Raw genomic sequence first — 16,487 nt, forward strand, 5'->3', positions numbered from 1 at the left:
ATAACTGTGTTAATATTGGTTTCTCCAATGCAACATAGAATAATTTCCCTTATTTTGATCCCCTTCCAGAATTGCCAGAATATCACAGAGAAGCCTCGTTGCTTTCCCCCGCATCTATAAATCCCAGTTCATCAAAAGACAGTCCTCCTCTCTGTAGATGCGTTACTCCTTTTCCTTCTTTTTTGTATTCTTTTCTGTTTTGTGACCTTGCCTGGCAGCACTTAAAACTTATTCTGTCTGCACGGGCTTCACTTATGAAGCTATCCAGAGCAGCGTGAGACTGTCTGCATTGTTGTTATTTATCAGCCTGTCATCTGCACAGGGATGCTAAAAAGACCTGAATCTGGGGGCTGGCTAAAGAGCCGGGGTGGGTCTCAGCAAACGTGGTGGCCACATTCCCTGGCTCAGCTGGCACAAGTCTTGCCTCTGCGTTTCAGACTGTGAAGGTGTAAACTTACGCCCCTTCCCCATACATGAAAAAGAGCAGTCCGTTAAAATCAGGGTGAACGCAGTTCTGATACTCCCTGTATAGATCACGTGGGAACCTCTCTAATTCCACCCTGCAGCATTTACATATTTAATCTCCTTTTGCTGTTTTTTGAGGTTTCTCGCATATGTTCCTGTTTCAGAAGATCCTGACCAAATGTCGCTGCTGCAGCACAGCCTGACCTTTCCTGCAAGTGCTTGTCTTGCCATTCTCACAGCTCCCAGGTGTTCCCTGCTTGCACTTCAGTGTGAGACGTGCTCACAAGCTCCTGCAGTATGAAGGCAAACTGCTGAGACGAGTTGTTTATTTCGAATAGCATCTTCTGGCTGTGACTTGGATCCTGCTGTAAGATTTCAGTGGATGGAGCCAGTGTGGGGTCCTTCAGAACTCAATTACATCTAAATCTAACAACTTTTCTCTGTGTTAACAAAATCTCTTCTGTACTGGTCAGTTTTTGAAGAAAATTAAGTGAGGTCAGTTGAGGTCTGAGTTTCTTCTTGCCTGGAAATGGAAGCAGGATTCAGTTCCAGTCAGAAAATCTTTTCTGGAAAAAAATGCTAGCTGTTTTGGCAGCATCAGTACGAGGGCTGGCCAGGAGTCCTGAGAGAGTTCCTTGGCTGGGAGGTGTCTCTGTCTTGAACTCACTTGCAAGAGAAGATCAGGTTCAATAAATCTCTTCTGAAGTTTGTCAGTGACCTGCCCTCTCCTCTTCCTCCACTCCATCTGCTACAAAAATCCTTTCCCTTCTTCTCTTAACAGTCATTCAGATGCCTGAATGCGTGTGGTCATACTCCAAGGTACTGTGAGTCCTGGGACAGCAGGCACGCTCAGCGATGCTGGGAAGGGAATTAACCTGAGCCAAGGCTAACAAACGTTCCCCATGCCTCTAGTTAGAGCAGCAGATTGCAGTGACTCCATTCCCCCGCACACCTTGGTATGTGCCTGTGACTGGCTCCTTGCTCTGTTTTGAGTTGTGTCTGAGTTAGTCACAGGTTTTGCATCCTTGGCAGGATGGCGGGTGCTTCAATTTAGATGTCAATTTTGTCCCAGCAGTATGGCTACAGAGGACTCTTTACAAGGCACTCTGGATGCCCTTTCTGCAGAGAAGGCTGGGTCTGTCCCCATATCTGATGCTCTCGTGTGGATGTAGGAGATAGGTGGGGACCTTTCATACCTTCACTGGAGCAGAGCTGGGAGATGGAAAGTTCTCTTCTGCAGTAAATTCAAAGCTGTCCCTGCTTTTAGGGGTGCCTCTAGCTAAAATAGTGAGAAACTTTAGGCTGAAGAAACTGAGGAAACGCATTTCCTAGTTGCTGAATTGGGTGACTTTGCCAAAACTCAAATCTTTTCCTCAGACCCAAACGCCAGCAAAATCAAAAAAGTTATAATACTTCATCAAGCTCACTGCTTCTGCCTGCTTCACTTCTCTTGTAAGAGTTAAAACAAAATGTCTAGATGGAGTTCAAAGAAAAATGCCCTCATTCCCTTGTAATTTTTAGGACACTTAATTCAGTACAAACACCAGGTCTTCTGAAAACTTTAGACTTCAGGGTTGTGTGGCAGGGGAATCATCTGAAACCCCTGTTGAAGGAAATGAGCAAAGGACAGCACGCTGACACTATCTGTGGGCACAAAAATAGCCAGTGGGTACTGGATTTAAAACCCTTGCAGGTAAATTTTTGAGCAGCCCCTGGGCTGACTGTGGGTTTCTGCCTTGGCTTCACTGACACCAGGATTTCACCTCTGCTCTTCTGTGTCTGGACTAAGGCGTGTTGCCAGTTCTGGCATCCAGCAGACGGTTGTGCAGCAGCCCAGGTCTCTAAGTGCCTTTTGATTTGGTGACTGCTCTCTCTTCTTTTCTGCGTAGGCTTTAGTATGGCAGGGTCTCTCTTCTGAGACTCTGATCGCTGTGTTTCAGTCTCTGTATAGAGCTGGGTTGTAAATAGTTTACTCATAGCCTTGGAGCTGAGAATCCAGCCCTTCCTGGGTCCTGACCTAAGCCAGCCTGCTTACCTACAAAGTGTGTGCCACAAAGTCTCAGCCCTTCACTTCTGTGTTGCATCCAGAACTTATATTTTGAACCAGAGGCTTTCTGGTGGGAGAATATTCTGCCTCACTTTATTGTCCGCTGCTTTGTACTGCTAATTCCTGCTTATTAATATTCATCTCTGCCTTGGTCAGTTTTGATTTCAAAATTGTTTCTTCACACTGATCCTTGTTCCTTTATTTTCATTGTAGAGACTCTTTAAAGTGTTCCTAGCCTACTCTTATGTGTCAGAAAGCATCGGGGGGGCAAACATCTCTGCAGCGCAGACGGTATAGCTGTGAAACCCAACAGAGAGGAGGGAAATGCTTTGGCTGAAGTGACCTGTTATTACAATGGAGAAATATGTTTGCATTGAAAGGATAATCACCCATTCATCCAGGCAAGTTAAACAACAGAGAGAGAGGGTTTGGTTTTCTCCAATTGTTTCCCAAAGCAAAAATGATTTATGTCTTCTCTCTGAGACTACTGGATGTCTACTGAAGGGTTCATTAGAGAGACCTTTGCAGCTGCCAAAAGAAACAGCTAGATTATTGAGCCTGCAGCTAATTTTTTCTGTCCTTGTCCTCTCCCAACAATGAAGACCTAGTTTGCAACCCAGACCTTGTTTCCCCACATGGTGGGGAACTGCTTTGTGCAGCAATGCAGAGAAGGGTGTCTGTCCCTAGCCCAAAACACCGTCTCTAGCTCATCGCGATGGTTTACGATGTTAAGCTCTGGAGCATATGGATGTTCCCTGTGCTGTCTGTAGGTATCACAACAGTCACTTGGTCATTTCAGCACTGAATTATGGCAGCAGTTGGTTTTGCAGTCCTGTGTCCCTTGCAATGGGACCAGCAAAGGAGGCAGAGCCCAGCACTGCTTAGAGGTGCAGGGGGCTCAGGATTCTGACTGTGCCCAAGGCTGGCAAAGCCTGTGTATTCCACGTATGCAAAAACGGGCTGCACTGCCCATTCCGTTATCGAGGGTGACAGGCTGCTGCTTCCTTGTTTGCTAGCAGACTACCCTAGCTGTAAGCCCAGGGGGCTGTTAACTCCAAAAAATACTTCGATGTCACACAGCCCAGCGGTTAGGCTGACAAGCCCTTAACATTTCCTGAGGCAATAAATAAGCGTTACAACTTCTGATTAATTGCTGGGAGCCAACCCTTTCTGAGAAGGAGGAGAATAGGACATTATTTTTCTACAAAGCGAAGCAGAAGGATGGTTGATGCGGTACAGACAGCAGAGAAGATTTAGGGGTAGCTGTGATGGCATAGTTTATTTGGCCACAGCTTCGAATTGAGCTTAATTTTAAGTACTGCCTTCAGTCTGGCATTAACTAGGAAGAGCTTCTTGCCTTATCCCAGAAAACTAGTGGTAAAAATGCATGATTGTGCACTACAGGCTTGAAACTCTGTGCAAATATGCAGGGATTTATGTACAATATGTGTGTGTGTATTAATGCACAAACGCTATGCGAGTATCCACCTAAATGTAGTCCCAGTTGATCAAAATCCTTGTAGTCCCTGACCTGTGCTGGGAGCTGTGTTGATCAGCGCTGGCTTAAGATGTGAGCACTAGCGGCATAAATTTCATCAGGCTGTTCTCCAAGTTCTTCATTGCCTTCTGCACTGATGTCAGTTATCTGCATTATAAAATCTAATTGAAACCCTGCAAAATTAGATTTAGGGGAAACTGGACACTGAAGCACTTCACTCAGGTGATAATTTCATCTACTGTTAAGTCATTGCTTAGACCTAAATATGAACGTATTCTGTGTTCCTCCGTAATACACACATCCAGGGATATAAGATCTTATTTAATTTGATTAAAAAATGTGATTTTATATGACTGAGCAACGGGTAGACTAAAATCATTGGATCAACTTTGAGAAGTAAACCTTATGTGCCAGATTGACTGGGAACACCCGGTGACACTACTGTGTTATAGCATAGTATTAAATAGTGTAGAGGCTTCCCAGCTGGCTGCAGGAATCTGCACAATAAAACCTAAAACATAATTTGTTGCCCCTTAGCAAGAGAGCTACAGGAAATAGGATTCTCTAAAGCAACCCTGCAAGCATCTGAAAAAGTATTTACTTACGTTACAATGATGGGAGCTTGCCATTTGTCAAAGAGAGTTATGGGCTGATCTTGTAACCTAGAAGACTGGTATGTGATTAGATTTTGTTGCTGTATCCATGAGGGGGGACAGATGCTCGGCTAGTGGCCACACCAAGATCTTCATCAAAGCCTCTGGAGCCAGGCTGAGTTACACCAGCTGACACATCTGCCACATATTTAAGCTACTACAGTGGTCAGGAAGATTTTCAGCTGTAAAATCTTGCTGCTCCCAGCCTCAGTAGCCTGTTTGATTATATTGCTTTGAATGCACCCAAGAACAGTTTGAAGAAAGGAATTTCTGACACCGCTTCATCTTTCTATAACATCTGTGTTGTTCGTGAAGGTGAGCAGGGATCACACTGACCCAGCTTTCCCATATCAAGTGCGTCTCTACTTAATTGGTTTCAGTAAGGATTTGCAGCTAGTCTTGTATACATTAAATGCATGCTACAGCTTCTTGCTATGTTTTGGAAACAGGAACATGTCTTCTGCTATAAATTAGTGGGGCTACAGTAATCGCTTGCGATACTAGATGTAGGAATTTGATCATGAGTCGCACTATAGCTGACAGCTGGGCTCTGCTTGCCTGGCTGGCAGGACTTGAGTTGTTGAAGACTTCTGCAATAAGAAAGTTTTAAGAAGATTTCTAACTTGTCATGGGCTCTGAACTCATTGTACAGCTCCTATTTGTTCTGCCTACATGAACTGATTTATTTATTTATTTATTTTTGCCTCAGAAACGGAGAGAGGAAGGGATTCAATGTAAGGATCAAATTGTTCCTTTCTCATTCAACATAGAATTTTGCATATGAGTAAAAATCTTGTCATTTTCTCATCCAGATTTGCTTGTTCTAAATGAGGTCTTTGGCTGATCATGGCATTTATTGGCACAGAGGGAAGTTATATGTACTGAGAGAATCTAAAGGAAGAAGTGTCATGCACACATATTAGTGCGTTATCTGCAGGGCTTTAAGAAACTGCTAGGGTTTTGCTAGCATGTGAAAAAAAAAAAAAAAAGACAAAGACAAGACCAGAAAATTGAGAAACTGGGTCATCTGGATTCATTTGCTGCATTTCTTTCCAGCTGGGCTTTTGTTGCTGCTCAGACTGACATATCTGAGCTCACATTGTAGTCACCAGGATTGTGCAGCATCCTACGTGCCTGCTGTCCTTCCCTCCTGCACTCATCTTGTTTATTCTCCAGGGTGTCTGGAGGGCCCAGATCAAGGTCAGAGTGGTGCTGCAGCTGACTGTGAGCTTGCTTACGAGCAGCAAGAGGCTGCCTCTGCCTCAGTGAGGGTACCTGCTAGGTACAAAAGGCACAGGGACATGGGGGGACTTATAGAATGTCATGCAGCATATTTATCACAGAGAGGAGAACATCCAGCTGTGGTCTCCCAGCGCTGTGCCCACCTCCCTGCAGTGTTCTGCCTCTCTCCTTATTTTTCACACAACAGTCTCTCCAGTCTAGACTGCTTTTCTCCCTCTTCCCAAAAACCCTCCTGAAAAATCTGCCAGAACTTCTTTGGGGCAAATGCCAATTTGGTGGCTGTGTTTAAATTTGGTGTAGTGATCAGAAAGGCTAAACTGTGAAACTGAGATTATAAGCAAGAAGTACATTTCTTCTTTGCATAGTGTACTGAACAGAACCATTCTCTCTCTTATCACATGAATCTTTTTGTGTTGTTAACATACTTCTGTTTTCCTATACAAAATTTGTATTCTCTGCTGTGGTAAGGAAGTTTTGTTTGATCCTAAGTGCCCGATGAGTTTTCTCTCCTATAATCTGGGTTCTTCAGGGAATGAGGCTACTATAGGTTGTGTGCATCTTTGTCTGTCCTTTCCCCAGTAACTTTTGACAAGAGGTATGGAGATCACTAAGGTTTTACTTTCCTATGAGTTGCGAACACAGCAAGGGCTCCTAGGGAAGCAGATTCTGTTAGCACCCTGCGCTAAGATGAGAGGCTAGGTCACAGGTTCACCCCCTAATGTGTCCTAGCTGCGGAAGCTTCTCAGCCTGGAGAAGAGAAGGCTCCAGGGAGACCTTATAGCAGCCTTCCAGTACCTGAAGGGGGCCTATAAGAAAGCTGGGGAGGGACCGTTAGCAAGGGCATGTAGCGATAGGACGAGGGGTGGTGGCTTTAAACTAGAGCAGGGTGGGTTTAGATTAGACATTAGGAAGAAGTTCCTTACAATGAGGGTAGTGAAACACTGGAACAGGTTGCCCAGAGAGGTGGTGGAGGCCCCATGCCTGGAGACATTCAAGGCCAGGCTTGATGGGGCTCTGAGCAATCTGATCTAGTTGAAGATGTCCCTGCTGACTGCAGGGGGGTCGGACTAGATGCCCTTTAAAGGTCCCTTCCAACCCAACACATTCTATGATTCTATTCTATGATTCTAAGTTTTGGTCAGAGCACCTGCCTTACTCAGCACCAGATAATCCAACTCTAAGACATGATTTATCCTTGCAGAATGATTTGTTGGCTGATTCAAGTGAATATTACAGGTATTCTTCCACTTGAGGTCTTCTGGAGAAGATACAGACCAACTGAGCGACAGATGATACACCAAGCTCAGCACATATTTTATGATCTTTTCTTTTAGGTGGAAAAACTGGCAAAGTACTTGGACCCAAATGATCTGGGAAGAATCAATTTTAAGGACTTCTGTCATGGAGTTTTCGCTATCAAAGGTATGTGCATATTTCTTAAAAATAATCTTCAGTTCCACTAATGCTTCTCTGGTTGCAGAAAATGTAATGGTCAAAGACATCCTCCCTTTTGACTGTGGTTATTTGTAGTGACAGTAGGGCAACTCTGGGAACAGAGCCAGTATATTTTTCCTGTACGGGAATCTCACGTATCAATGGTGAGCGATGCTAGAGTTCCTACATCCACAGGTGCTTGTGTATTGGTTTACTGTTAATTTTTCAGAACAAATGTGAAGTGGTTTGAAGACAAATGTAGCAGAAGAAAGAGTACCTTTGTGGTTAGCAAGCAGTGCCAAAGTCTGATACTTCCAGGTTCTTATCTGGTTCTGCTGTTGATTTACCTAAGGAAGTTAAAGAGCCGTTGCGCTTTAGTTTCTCTACTAGGAAATTTAAGTCTATTATACTCTTCTTGAGGTATCTGCAAGGTACAATTAATTCATGTTTTCAAACTACTTGGGGACACATATTGGAATGAAAAGGGTTAATTACAGGTTGGCCATGCAAGCCCTGGAGACAGAGACCAGGTAAATCATCTCCTTTGCAAGGAAACAGAGTCCTTGACAGAAGACATAGGTGGTGTTATGCTTTATAGCTTAGCCAAAGGGCAACAAAGCAAACAGTGAAGAGAGACTTCAGTTGTTTTGCTGCTGATTATTTTTCTAGCTTGCCATAGCAAAATAATCCAGCCTGTTCTTTTCCAGACACATAGTATGTCCTTAGTAAAGTGCCAGAGTGCTGTCACAGCCCAGAGGCTTTACTTCAGGGACAGGGTGAATGTCACGGCAATCGTAGTGTGATTCCAGAAGAAGCCTCTGGAGATTCTGCTACAAGGAGATTATTACGAAGCCATAATGATACAAGAACGTAACACCACAGCAATTTTAATTAAAGTTTACAGCAGCCGAGGACAGTGTATAATTATGTAAAATTACAGTGAGAAGCTGCTCTCAGTCCATGTTCATGGAGACACCTTCCAAGGTGACACTGATGTGTTTGAAGAGAAGACAACAGAAAACCCAGAAGGAAAGTTAATACATCAGCGTGTAGACATTAAAGTCTATACTGAAGGTTCTCCTTGTCCAGGAAATGCTGTAGCAAACTGGTTTTTGGGTTAAATAAGACACAAGATCTGTAAATAATCTGACAGTCCTCTATAATTCATCTTCTAAAGATGTGTACAAATGCACAAAGTATGATCAGGAAGGGATAGACTGACCCAGAAGACCATCTTGTCTGTAATAACTGTGCCCTTGTTCACAGTGGGCAGTACCCTCAGTGAAGGAGTGGGCAGCTACATTTCCTTTACTGTGAGGGACAGCGTGTGCATATTGACAGTTACCAGAGGGCAATGATGCCTTGGGAGTTTTCATCCTTGCTCACCTTGTGGGAACTGATTCACGTATTCATATCCTAAGGTCTAGTCCTAAAAAGACATGACTGAATCAAAGTCTCCGGAATACCTTGTACTCCAACTTTATGTATAGCTTAAAGCCCCTAGTGGAACATCTTATAGGTATGGTCCAAATCATATAGTCGATGGATATTAGTATGCATATGTGAACAGATACAGAGGAATCATCCATTTCTGCAGCATCACCTAGAGCTCTCTTAGCACATCATTAGCATTGTCAACAGTTACACAGTGTCAGTGCCAAGTGATTGCAGGAGCAGTTTCATCTATTTCTGGTAAGACCTTATTATGCGTTCTTTCACAGCATCTCTTCAGAAAACCTGGTTCTGTTGCTCACCTCACAGCATGGAAGTTTTATTGGTCTTTAGTTACCAGCCATACTTTTCTTAAAAATGAAATTGATCATATTAAAGTTCAGAAAGAGTGTATCTACCTTTCAGAATGGAAAGCCTCCACCATATTGTTACGTCTCCCTTTTCAGTGCAGCCACATCCTGAGGGTAGGGGCAGGCTTGTTATCAAACAAAAGCAATTTGTCTTGGCAGCAACAGATTTTAAATATGATTCTTTGACATCTCAGCCTATTGCAATTGCTTGGGGCAATCAGATTAATAGAGCAAAATGAGATCCTACTATAAATCCAGTGGGTTTTTTTCAGTAATGGAGTATGAAACTGTTATTCTTAGCACTGGAAGCCAAATGTTTAAATTCAAGCTTTACTATCCTAATGCCTTGCTGTATTTCTTATTTATGAGACTTCAAATTAATTTGTCTCATAGATGCTTGCCTTTTATAGTATGCTGAAGACATTTTTTGTTGCACAGAGGTGATATAGTGGTTTTATGGTACTTGCCTTGTTCAGTGCCTTGAATTTGTTTAAAGCATCTAGAACAACAGATTCAAATCTCAGTAGTAAAGAATTGACCTCTAATGACATTGATATGAGCATTTAAGATCTAGGCATGGATCTTAGCGAAAAGCTAAATGTTGGAACCTGAAAAAATCCCAAACATCGGAGTGTTCATTGTCTGCTCTGTAATTGGTTGTAAGCAGCTCTCACTGCAAGGAGAAACCCCAAACCCTGGATCTAAAATCTGCAGCTTAGCCTCTCTCCTCCATAAACCAGGGCATTGTTCACTCTTGCATGGTACAAATGAAGTGTTGTGTTCCTTAACAAGTGGACATCAAGTCTTGCCTCCTCCTTAGTGCTTCTGAGCTTGATAAACTTCATAACTTTCGTGGTTTTGGCCGGATTAGCAGATCAGAACGACAGATGGCCCTTCCCCCCCTCTCTCCTCAGAGAGGAGAGGAAGAGATAAGGAGATTTATGAGTTTAGAAAAAGAACTAAACTACTTTAATGAAAATAATAATAAATAAGAAAATAGTAAATAATAATAGAATAATAAAAATTAAAGAGAACAAAAAAAGTATACAATATATACAAAACCGTATCCAGCTCCCAGGATGACGATCGTGTCACCAGCAGACACAGAGAAAGTCCCAGACTGGAGTCAGTGACGGACAGGAGCTGAATTCCAGAACTAGAGTCAGGAGTGCTCGGATAAAGATCAAAGGCAGACGGACAGACAGGGCACTCCTCAGACGTCGTCCACTGAAGAAAAAAAGAGCCAGAGCCCCCTTGCCCCTTTGATCCCTCAGCTTTTTATACTGAGTGTGATGCATATGGGATGGAATACCCTGTTGGTCAGTTTTGGGTCACCTGTCCCATCTGCTCCTCCCTGTGGGTGGGACCCCTCTACGCTTCTCTGCTTCCGACCCTCTAACTGGGCAAAATGGCGAAGTGAGCTGACCGTGGTCGTTATAGCAATAAGTCTAAACAAGAGCCTTTGTGCGTACTGTTCCTTGGTATAATCAGGTCTTATCACTCTGAGAGTGAACAGTGTTCACAATAGAAGAGGCCCGGCTAAAAAGTAAAATTACAAATCAGAAAATTGGTTCTGTTTTACCTCAAACCAAGACAATAATTTATGAGTCGTGTACCTCCACAGCAGCTGCTGGGACTGTCAGGTGTAAAAGACGATTAGTCTTCTTCAGTTGCAGAGTAGCAGGAACTGGGGAAGTGCATGCTGAGGAGCCTCACTAACATCAGGGACCTTTGGAAGTGATGGAGAGGACTTTTTCAAGTAGAGGTATCTATGCTAGAGGGGAGAAGTATGTTGGAGGAACTCACTCCCACTGTGTCTCCGGGGTGGAATACTGTACAGGCAGGGTGCTTCCTATTTATGGAAAGCTTTGCTTCTTTTTGCTGGTCTTCTGTGGATTAAAGGACTTTGCCTCAGCATCTGTGCTGAGCCCCCGCTGTCTAGGCTGCTTTCCCCACGCAATAAGGCTCTGCCAGGGACAGCCTTGCCATCAAATTTAAAGCTGTGAAGCAATTTCGTTGGAATGCCAGAATATGAAGGTTTTACTTCTGCTGAAGCTGCCCTCTATATCTGCTCACTGTGTGGCTTTATTTCTAATAACTGCATCAGTCTAGAGAGCAATTGCCATGAAATAACACCTGTAGCCTCTTACTTAGCAGCTGTGTCAAAGCCAGTATAGTCTAAGAAGTGGCACTGCCTGGAGACTTCGAGAGCAGCCAGGACATCACTCAAAGGCTGAATTCCCATTGATTTCAGCAGGGTCAGCATGGGATCCATTACTGTTTGCTCAGTGGAGCCAATGACTATTTTTTCTGTACTGAATTTATTGTACTGATCCAATAAATATTTTCTGCCACTTGTAATAATACTTAAAGGCTTGAGTGGAACTGTTACTTCTAATGCGCTATGCGTGCTGGTAGGTTCCACAGTCACATGTGTTTGCAGGACCAGGCTCTTGGTGTGTTTAGCAGGCTCTAATTAAGTCTGACCTGTTCCTGTTGTCTTTCCAATAGTCTCTCTGCTTTGATATTTCACTTCAAAAAACCCAAACCCTGAGAGATAAAGGGTGAGCTCCCCCTGCTGACCTTGGTGGTGTAGCTCACAAAGATGAGAGGGTACGGCATGAATACAAATTAATGCATAATTAAAAGATAAAGGCAAATGTATTCTGACTTTATAGCTTATTTTAACCATGAAAACAACACTGACCACTGTGTACTAATTGGAGGGTAGTGGCTTTCATAATGAGAGAGACTGAGCCACGTTAGCACAGAGCATTTCTGCAATAATGAATCTTTGTGCTTTAGCAGAATCACTGTTTTTTTCATATGAAATCGTACAGCCTGTTTTTCTCTTGGAGCAAGAGAGTCTTTTCCTTGTATTGTAGAAGTTTTAAGGATGTTTAAGTTATGCTCTGTTACGACATTTGGAAATGGAGAGTTGTAGGAGCTCCTTCATATTCATTAACAGTGTGGAAGAAGCAGAGTTGTGAATTTATATGCTTCCCCGCCTGCAGCAATAGCAACCTTTGAATCCTCAAAATAGTAACACAGGCCATTATATGCCTTCAAAAACCCATCTCTGTGCTTCCCTGGATCTTTAGGCATCTAATTACTGCAGTTGGTTGGAAAGCTTCTAGAAGCAGTCTTTATGTGAGCAGATAAAAGTTAAAAAGTTGATATGTTTCTGCATGAGTTCCTAGCAATTTTGATGAAAATTCCACGAACGCAGATGTGCCCAAAGCTTTAAAGAAATGTTCAAAAAGGGAAGTTGATTCTTCTGGTAGTTCAGACTGTGACAGGTTACCTGGACTGTGAAAGAATATGAAAATAATATAGTATAAAATTCAGTGGGTTTTTTCCAAAACAAAGCTTTCCAAAGCAGAATATTTATGGCCTTCTGTTTCACTGGAGATTTTTTTAGTTTGCTTTTATAGTTTGATTCAGAGCCTCCAAACAAATATATTTCTCACAAAACCAGTGCTGAGTTGTGACCATCTCTTTTCATTAACTTTAAAATGTAATTTGCAGTCCCATAGCTGAGAATAGTACTGTACCAGCTTTGCCCTGAAGATCCAGCATGGAATAAGAGATGGATATGTTGCAGTCATGTAAAAGGGGTTTATCTTTATTTGCCAGACACCGGTATTTGTTATATACACCGATACCTAAGACCGGGACAACTGCACTAGCACAGGAATTTCAGTAAGCACTGCAGAAAACCTCAAAGTCTTGATGAATCCATTTAGGCTGGTAGCTATAGATCTCAGACTTCACAGTATGCCATAACTGGAGATGATCTGATGAATTTATCCATTCTTTTAAGAAAACTTACTGACAAGAGCAGTACTTCTGGTAGCTCCAAGGAGAAGGACTGTCACGTAAATGTGAAGAGCTGAGCTCTCCTGGTGTAAAATACGCTATAGCTGTTTAATGAACTGAAGTCTGTTACTCTTAAAGGTACTTCAGAGTTTTCTAAGACTCAACTAGATTTTACTAAATACAGCCTGAAACCATAAATTAGTCTAATACACCATTAAAGATCCAAGGGTAGATAAAGTAAAAAGCTATTGCTCTTAGCAAAAATGCCAGGAACCAACTACACTCAATTAGGTAACCAGATTTGATTTCCTATAATATTAAAATTGCTTAATTGCCTGTGAAAATTGCCTGATGCAGTATGGGTTAAATCTCCTTCTTGCAGCATTTGCAGGAAATGGGTTTGCTACAATTGTGTTTATTTGTGTCCAGAATGTCTGTTTGCAAATTGAGGGTTTGTTAGGGTGTTAAAACCAAATTTTTTAAAATGAAACTGAAGGTAAATTTGTAAAATTATCTCGTAAGAGAAGTAATGTCTGGCATCCTGAGCGAACTGAAAAAGTTAAAGGTTCATGTCTTCCCCTTCAGTGACTTGTAAAACACTTTTATCGTCATTGCTTGGGACTAAAGATGATCCGGTCCTGCCTCTAGACAGCCAGCACTGTGTTTTGAGAGTTTATTAGTTTATTCTTATCCAGGTGTTTTCTAGAAAGGAAGAATCTTAGCTGTCTGTTTTTACAGAGAAAGGATAAATGACCTAGTGGTTTCGGTGCTACTTAGAATTCTTGTTCTGCAGCCGATTTCTTCTGACCAGGGACAGGTCACTTGCCATTTGACTTCACTTTGCCCTGCAAAGTACAAATAATTCCAAGCTCATATGCTACGCCCTAACTCAGTTCTGGCCAAATGAACTTTGTTTGCTTGTGCTTTTTTAGTATTAGGATAAATAGTTTTTAAGTCAGCAAATTTTGACAGACCAGACTAGAGATTGACTCAGTGCTTTGTTAAACAAGAACTGATGCATGCCTGTGTGTCAAACAGTCTTCTGAGTGGCGCAGAGAAGCTGCCTCTGTGCTGCTCATCAGGTGTCTTTAGCCAGAGAAGAAAATTCAACAGCTTCTTGCCACTCTCATGTTGTGATCTGATAGTTAAGTTATTTCTCCAGGTACGAGATTGTTTCTAATATGTGTCACCCTGCACAGTGATTCATATAATCCACAGCCCTTTCGCAGTGTTACTCCAAAGAGGGCGTCCTTTTGTGAAGCTGCAGCAGTAAATATGCAAGGACTTGAAACTATTCCTGGGTTAGCTCTTTGCCTCTGTCTCTTGCCTCACTACAATTGCAGCGCAGCTAAGTCTCTTTGCCAAGTGCTGCCCAAAAAAGTAGATGAGGAAATTTTCCCAACCATAGCAAGGGATAGAGAACATCGAGCACATTAATATCTTATGATAGAAGTAGACATCCAAATGAAATAGCTCTAATCAGCCATGTAAGTGCCTTTCAGTTTTACCATTTCCTGGAAAATGAAGTTACAGCAATAATGGGATGTCTTAGTGCAGGATGTCCTTAAAGTAGCCAGGAGATATTCCTTTGCTTATTTGCAATGGGTTATTTACGGACAGATTCTAGCCTTGGGTGCATACTGCTGCACAGCTTGAAATATCCATCGTGGCAGTTCTGCAAGCCTAGGCAAGCATGTTTCTTCTCAAGAGTGGTACTGGTAGCAGAGCGCACCATGTGTGCCAGGCTAGACTGCTCCTTGTACAAATTGTTGTCCAGTACCTTAATATGTCCATATTGATTGAGATTTGCCAGAGTAAACCTTGATTTTTCATTGTTTTCTGTCTGGACTGTGACACACTAATTTAGCTCACTGGCATTTCACAGGCTGCAAGCCAAAATATATTATGGTAATAAGAAGACATATCCACAGCATTTGAGACACTCCAGCGTCCCCTCTTTATATTATGCCCCTTCTGTAAACCTCTCAGAGTACTTGGAAAATTCAAATTATCATTTAGATAAGGGGAGTGAAAGGTGAGATATATTAGCACGGTTGCAGAAAAATACCAAGAAAGCTGATGCATTTCCCAACAGTGTGCCAAACCTGTTGATAAGGGGTAATCCTGGTGATAAGGGGTAGCCCAAAGAAAAGACCGGCACCACAGTCCTCTGCAGTTAGGAGACTCTGATTTGTGTCTTCACAGGGAAAAAGAGCAACAGAGAATTTATTCTTCAAACGCAGTTCTTAACAAGAATAAAACAGTAGCACAATCCTAAGATTCTTGAAGCCAGTGGCCACCTTTCCATTGACTTGATGGATGTTGGAACAGATTCAGATGTCTGCAAGGTAGCAATGATGTGTTTTAGTAATCTCAGGGGAAGACGCACTGGCTCATGCCAAGCCTGCAAATCTCAGCATTTCCTTCTCTTCTTCCCTTTTTTATGGAGTGTAATAACATGCAAATCTTCCCCACGGGATGACGAGATCCAAGCTGTCATGCCAGCTCGCATGCCAAGCATACCTCTCCCACAGGGAGTACTGGTTGCTGCACACTCAGACATCTTCCCACCAAAAAGTCACCTTTGCAGAAGGAGATAGTCCTAGATGAACCTACACCCAAGCCTGTCAGTGCCAATGGAAACTTGGTCTGTGACTTCAATAAAAGCAATATTTGGCTTTGTTTGCCATTTTAAGTTATGCAGCTAGGTAAACAAATTGGATTAAATGCCTGGTGATGTTCTGGAAATGGATCAAATGTTTGATTAGCTTCTGTGGTTCTGGATCAGGACTGTGCCAGATAGCTCTAATGAAGAAGTGGTGAGGGCTGCCCCAAGTAGGTTAGGTACAAAGGAGACAATGCTTTTCTCCCCAGTGTTTTTACTGAATAAAGTATAGGCTTGAATTTAAATGGCCAAAGGCTATCGTGAAGGGGTCTGCTTTGATGAACAAGGAAAAGGAAAGAATGTGATCAGGACTAATCTTAGGTAAGAACTGAACAGCAAAGAGGGGACACATAACATGTTGCAGCTAAACTCTAGATTTGAGACCCTGGAGATCTGGGAGCTATTTGTGACTCTAGCTCTAACAGACCAGCCTGGCTGGCATTTTGAAAGGAGGTAAAGCAGAAAGGTTTCTGACTCCCCTTGTTTTGGGCAGTTAAAACCTTCTTTGAAGACCTATAGCATTTGTGACTTTTCCCCACCAAAGAAAAATGTTGGGGGAGGTGATAACTTTTCACCTAACAGGCTTAAATGAAGATTGACTGCTTAGAGGTCTTTAGCTAGAAGCACTGTTGTTAGTACAACTGAATTAGGAAAGTAATGCTTGAAATTATGGCTGCAGATATTGTTGGGAATTTGTAGAACTGTGTAAACATGTCTCCTTCATTACACTCATCTACATCCATTACTGTGTAGTACTTGGCATTTATTTTCTTTTTTGCTGGAGATAACTCAATGAGTAGGTGCTCCATATCATACATGTAAAGACTCTCACAGTGGGTGCTGGCACAAGGCAGTTTCATGA

At 42.5% G+C, this 16,487-nt stretch overlaps 1 protein-coding gene across 2 annotated transcripts in view; it reads left to right on the forward strand.

Annotated features, from left to right (window-relative positions):
• RAB11FIP4 (RAB11 family interacting protein 4) overlaps positions 1-16,487 on the forward strand; it is a 126,784-nt gene that overhangs the window by 36,062 nt on the left and 74,235 nt on the right. For both annotated transcript variants that reach the window (XM_054221737.1, XM_054221736.1), the window contains exon 2: positions 7,240-7,327. In XM_054221737.1, the coding sequence (XP_054077712.1) occupies positions 7,240-7,327 (88 nt within the window). The remainder of the gene's footprint in view (positions 1-7,239; positions 7,328-16,487) is intronic.

The sequence above is a fragment of the Rissa tridactyla genome, chromosome 15 (assembly GCF_028500815.1).
Source record: "Rissa tridactyla isolate bRisTri1 chromosome 15, bRisTri1.patW.cur.20221130, whole genome shotgun sequence".
Taxonomy (NCBI): domain Eukaryota; kingdom Metazoa; phylum Chordata; class Aves; order Charadriiformes; family Laridae; genus Rissa; species Rissa tridactyla.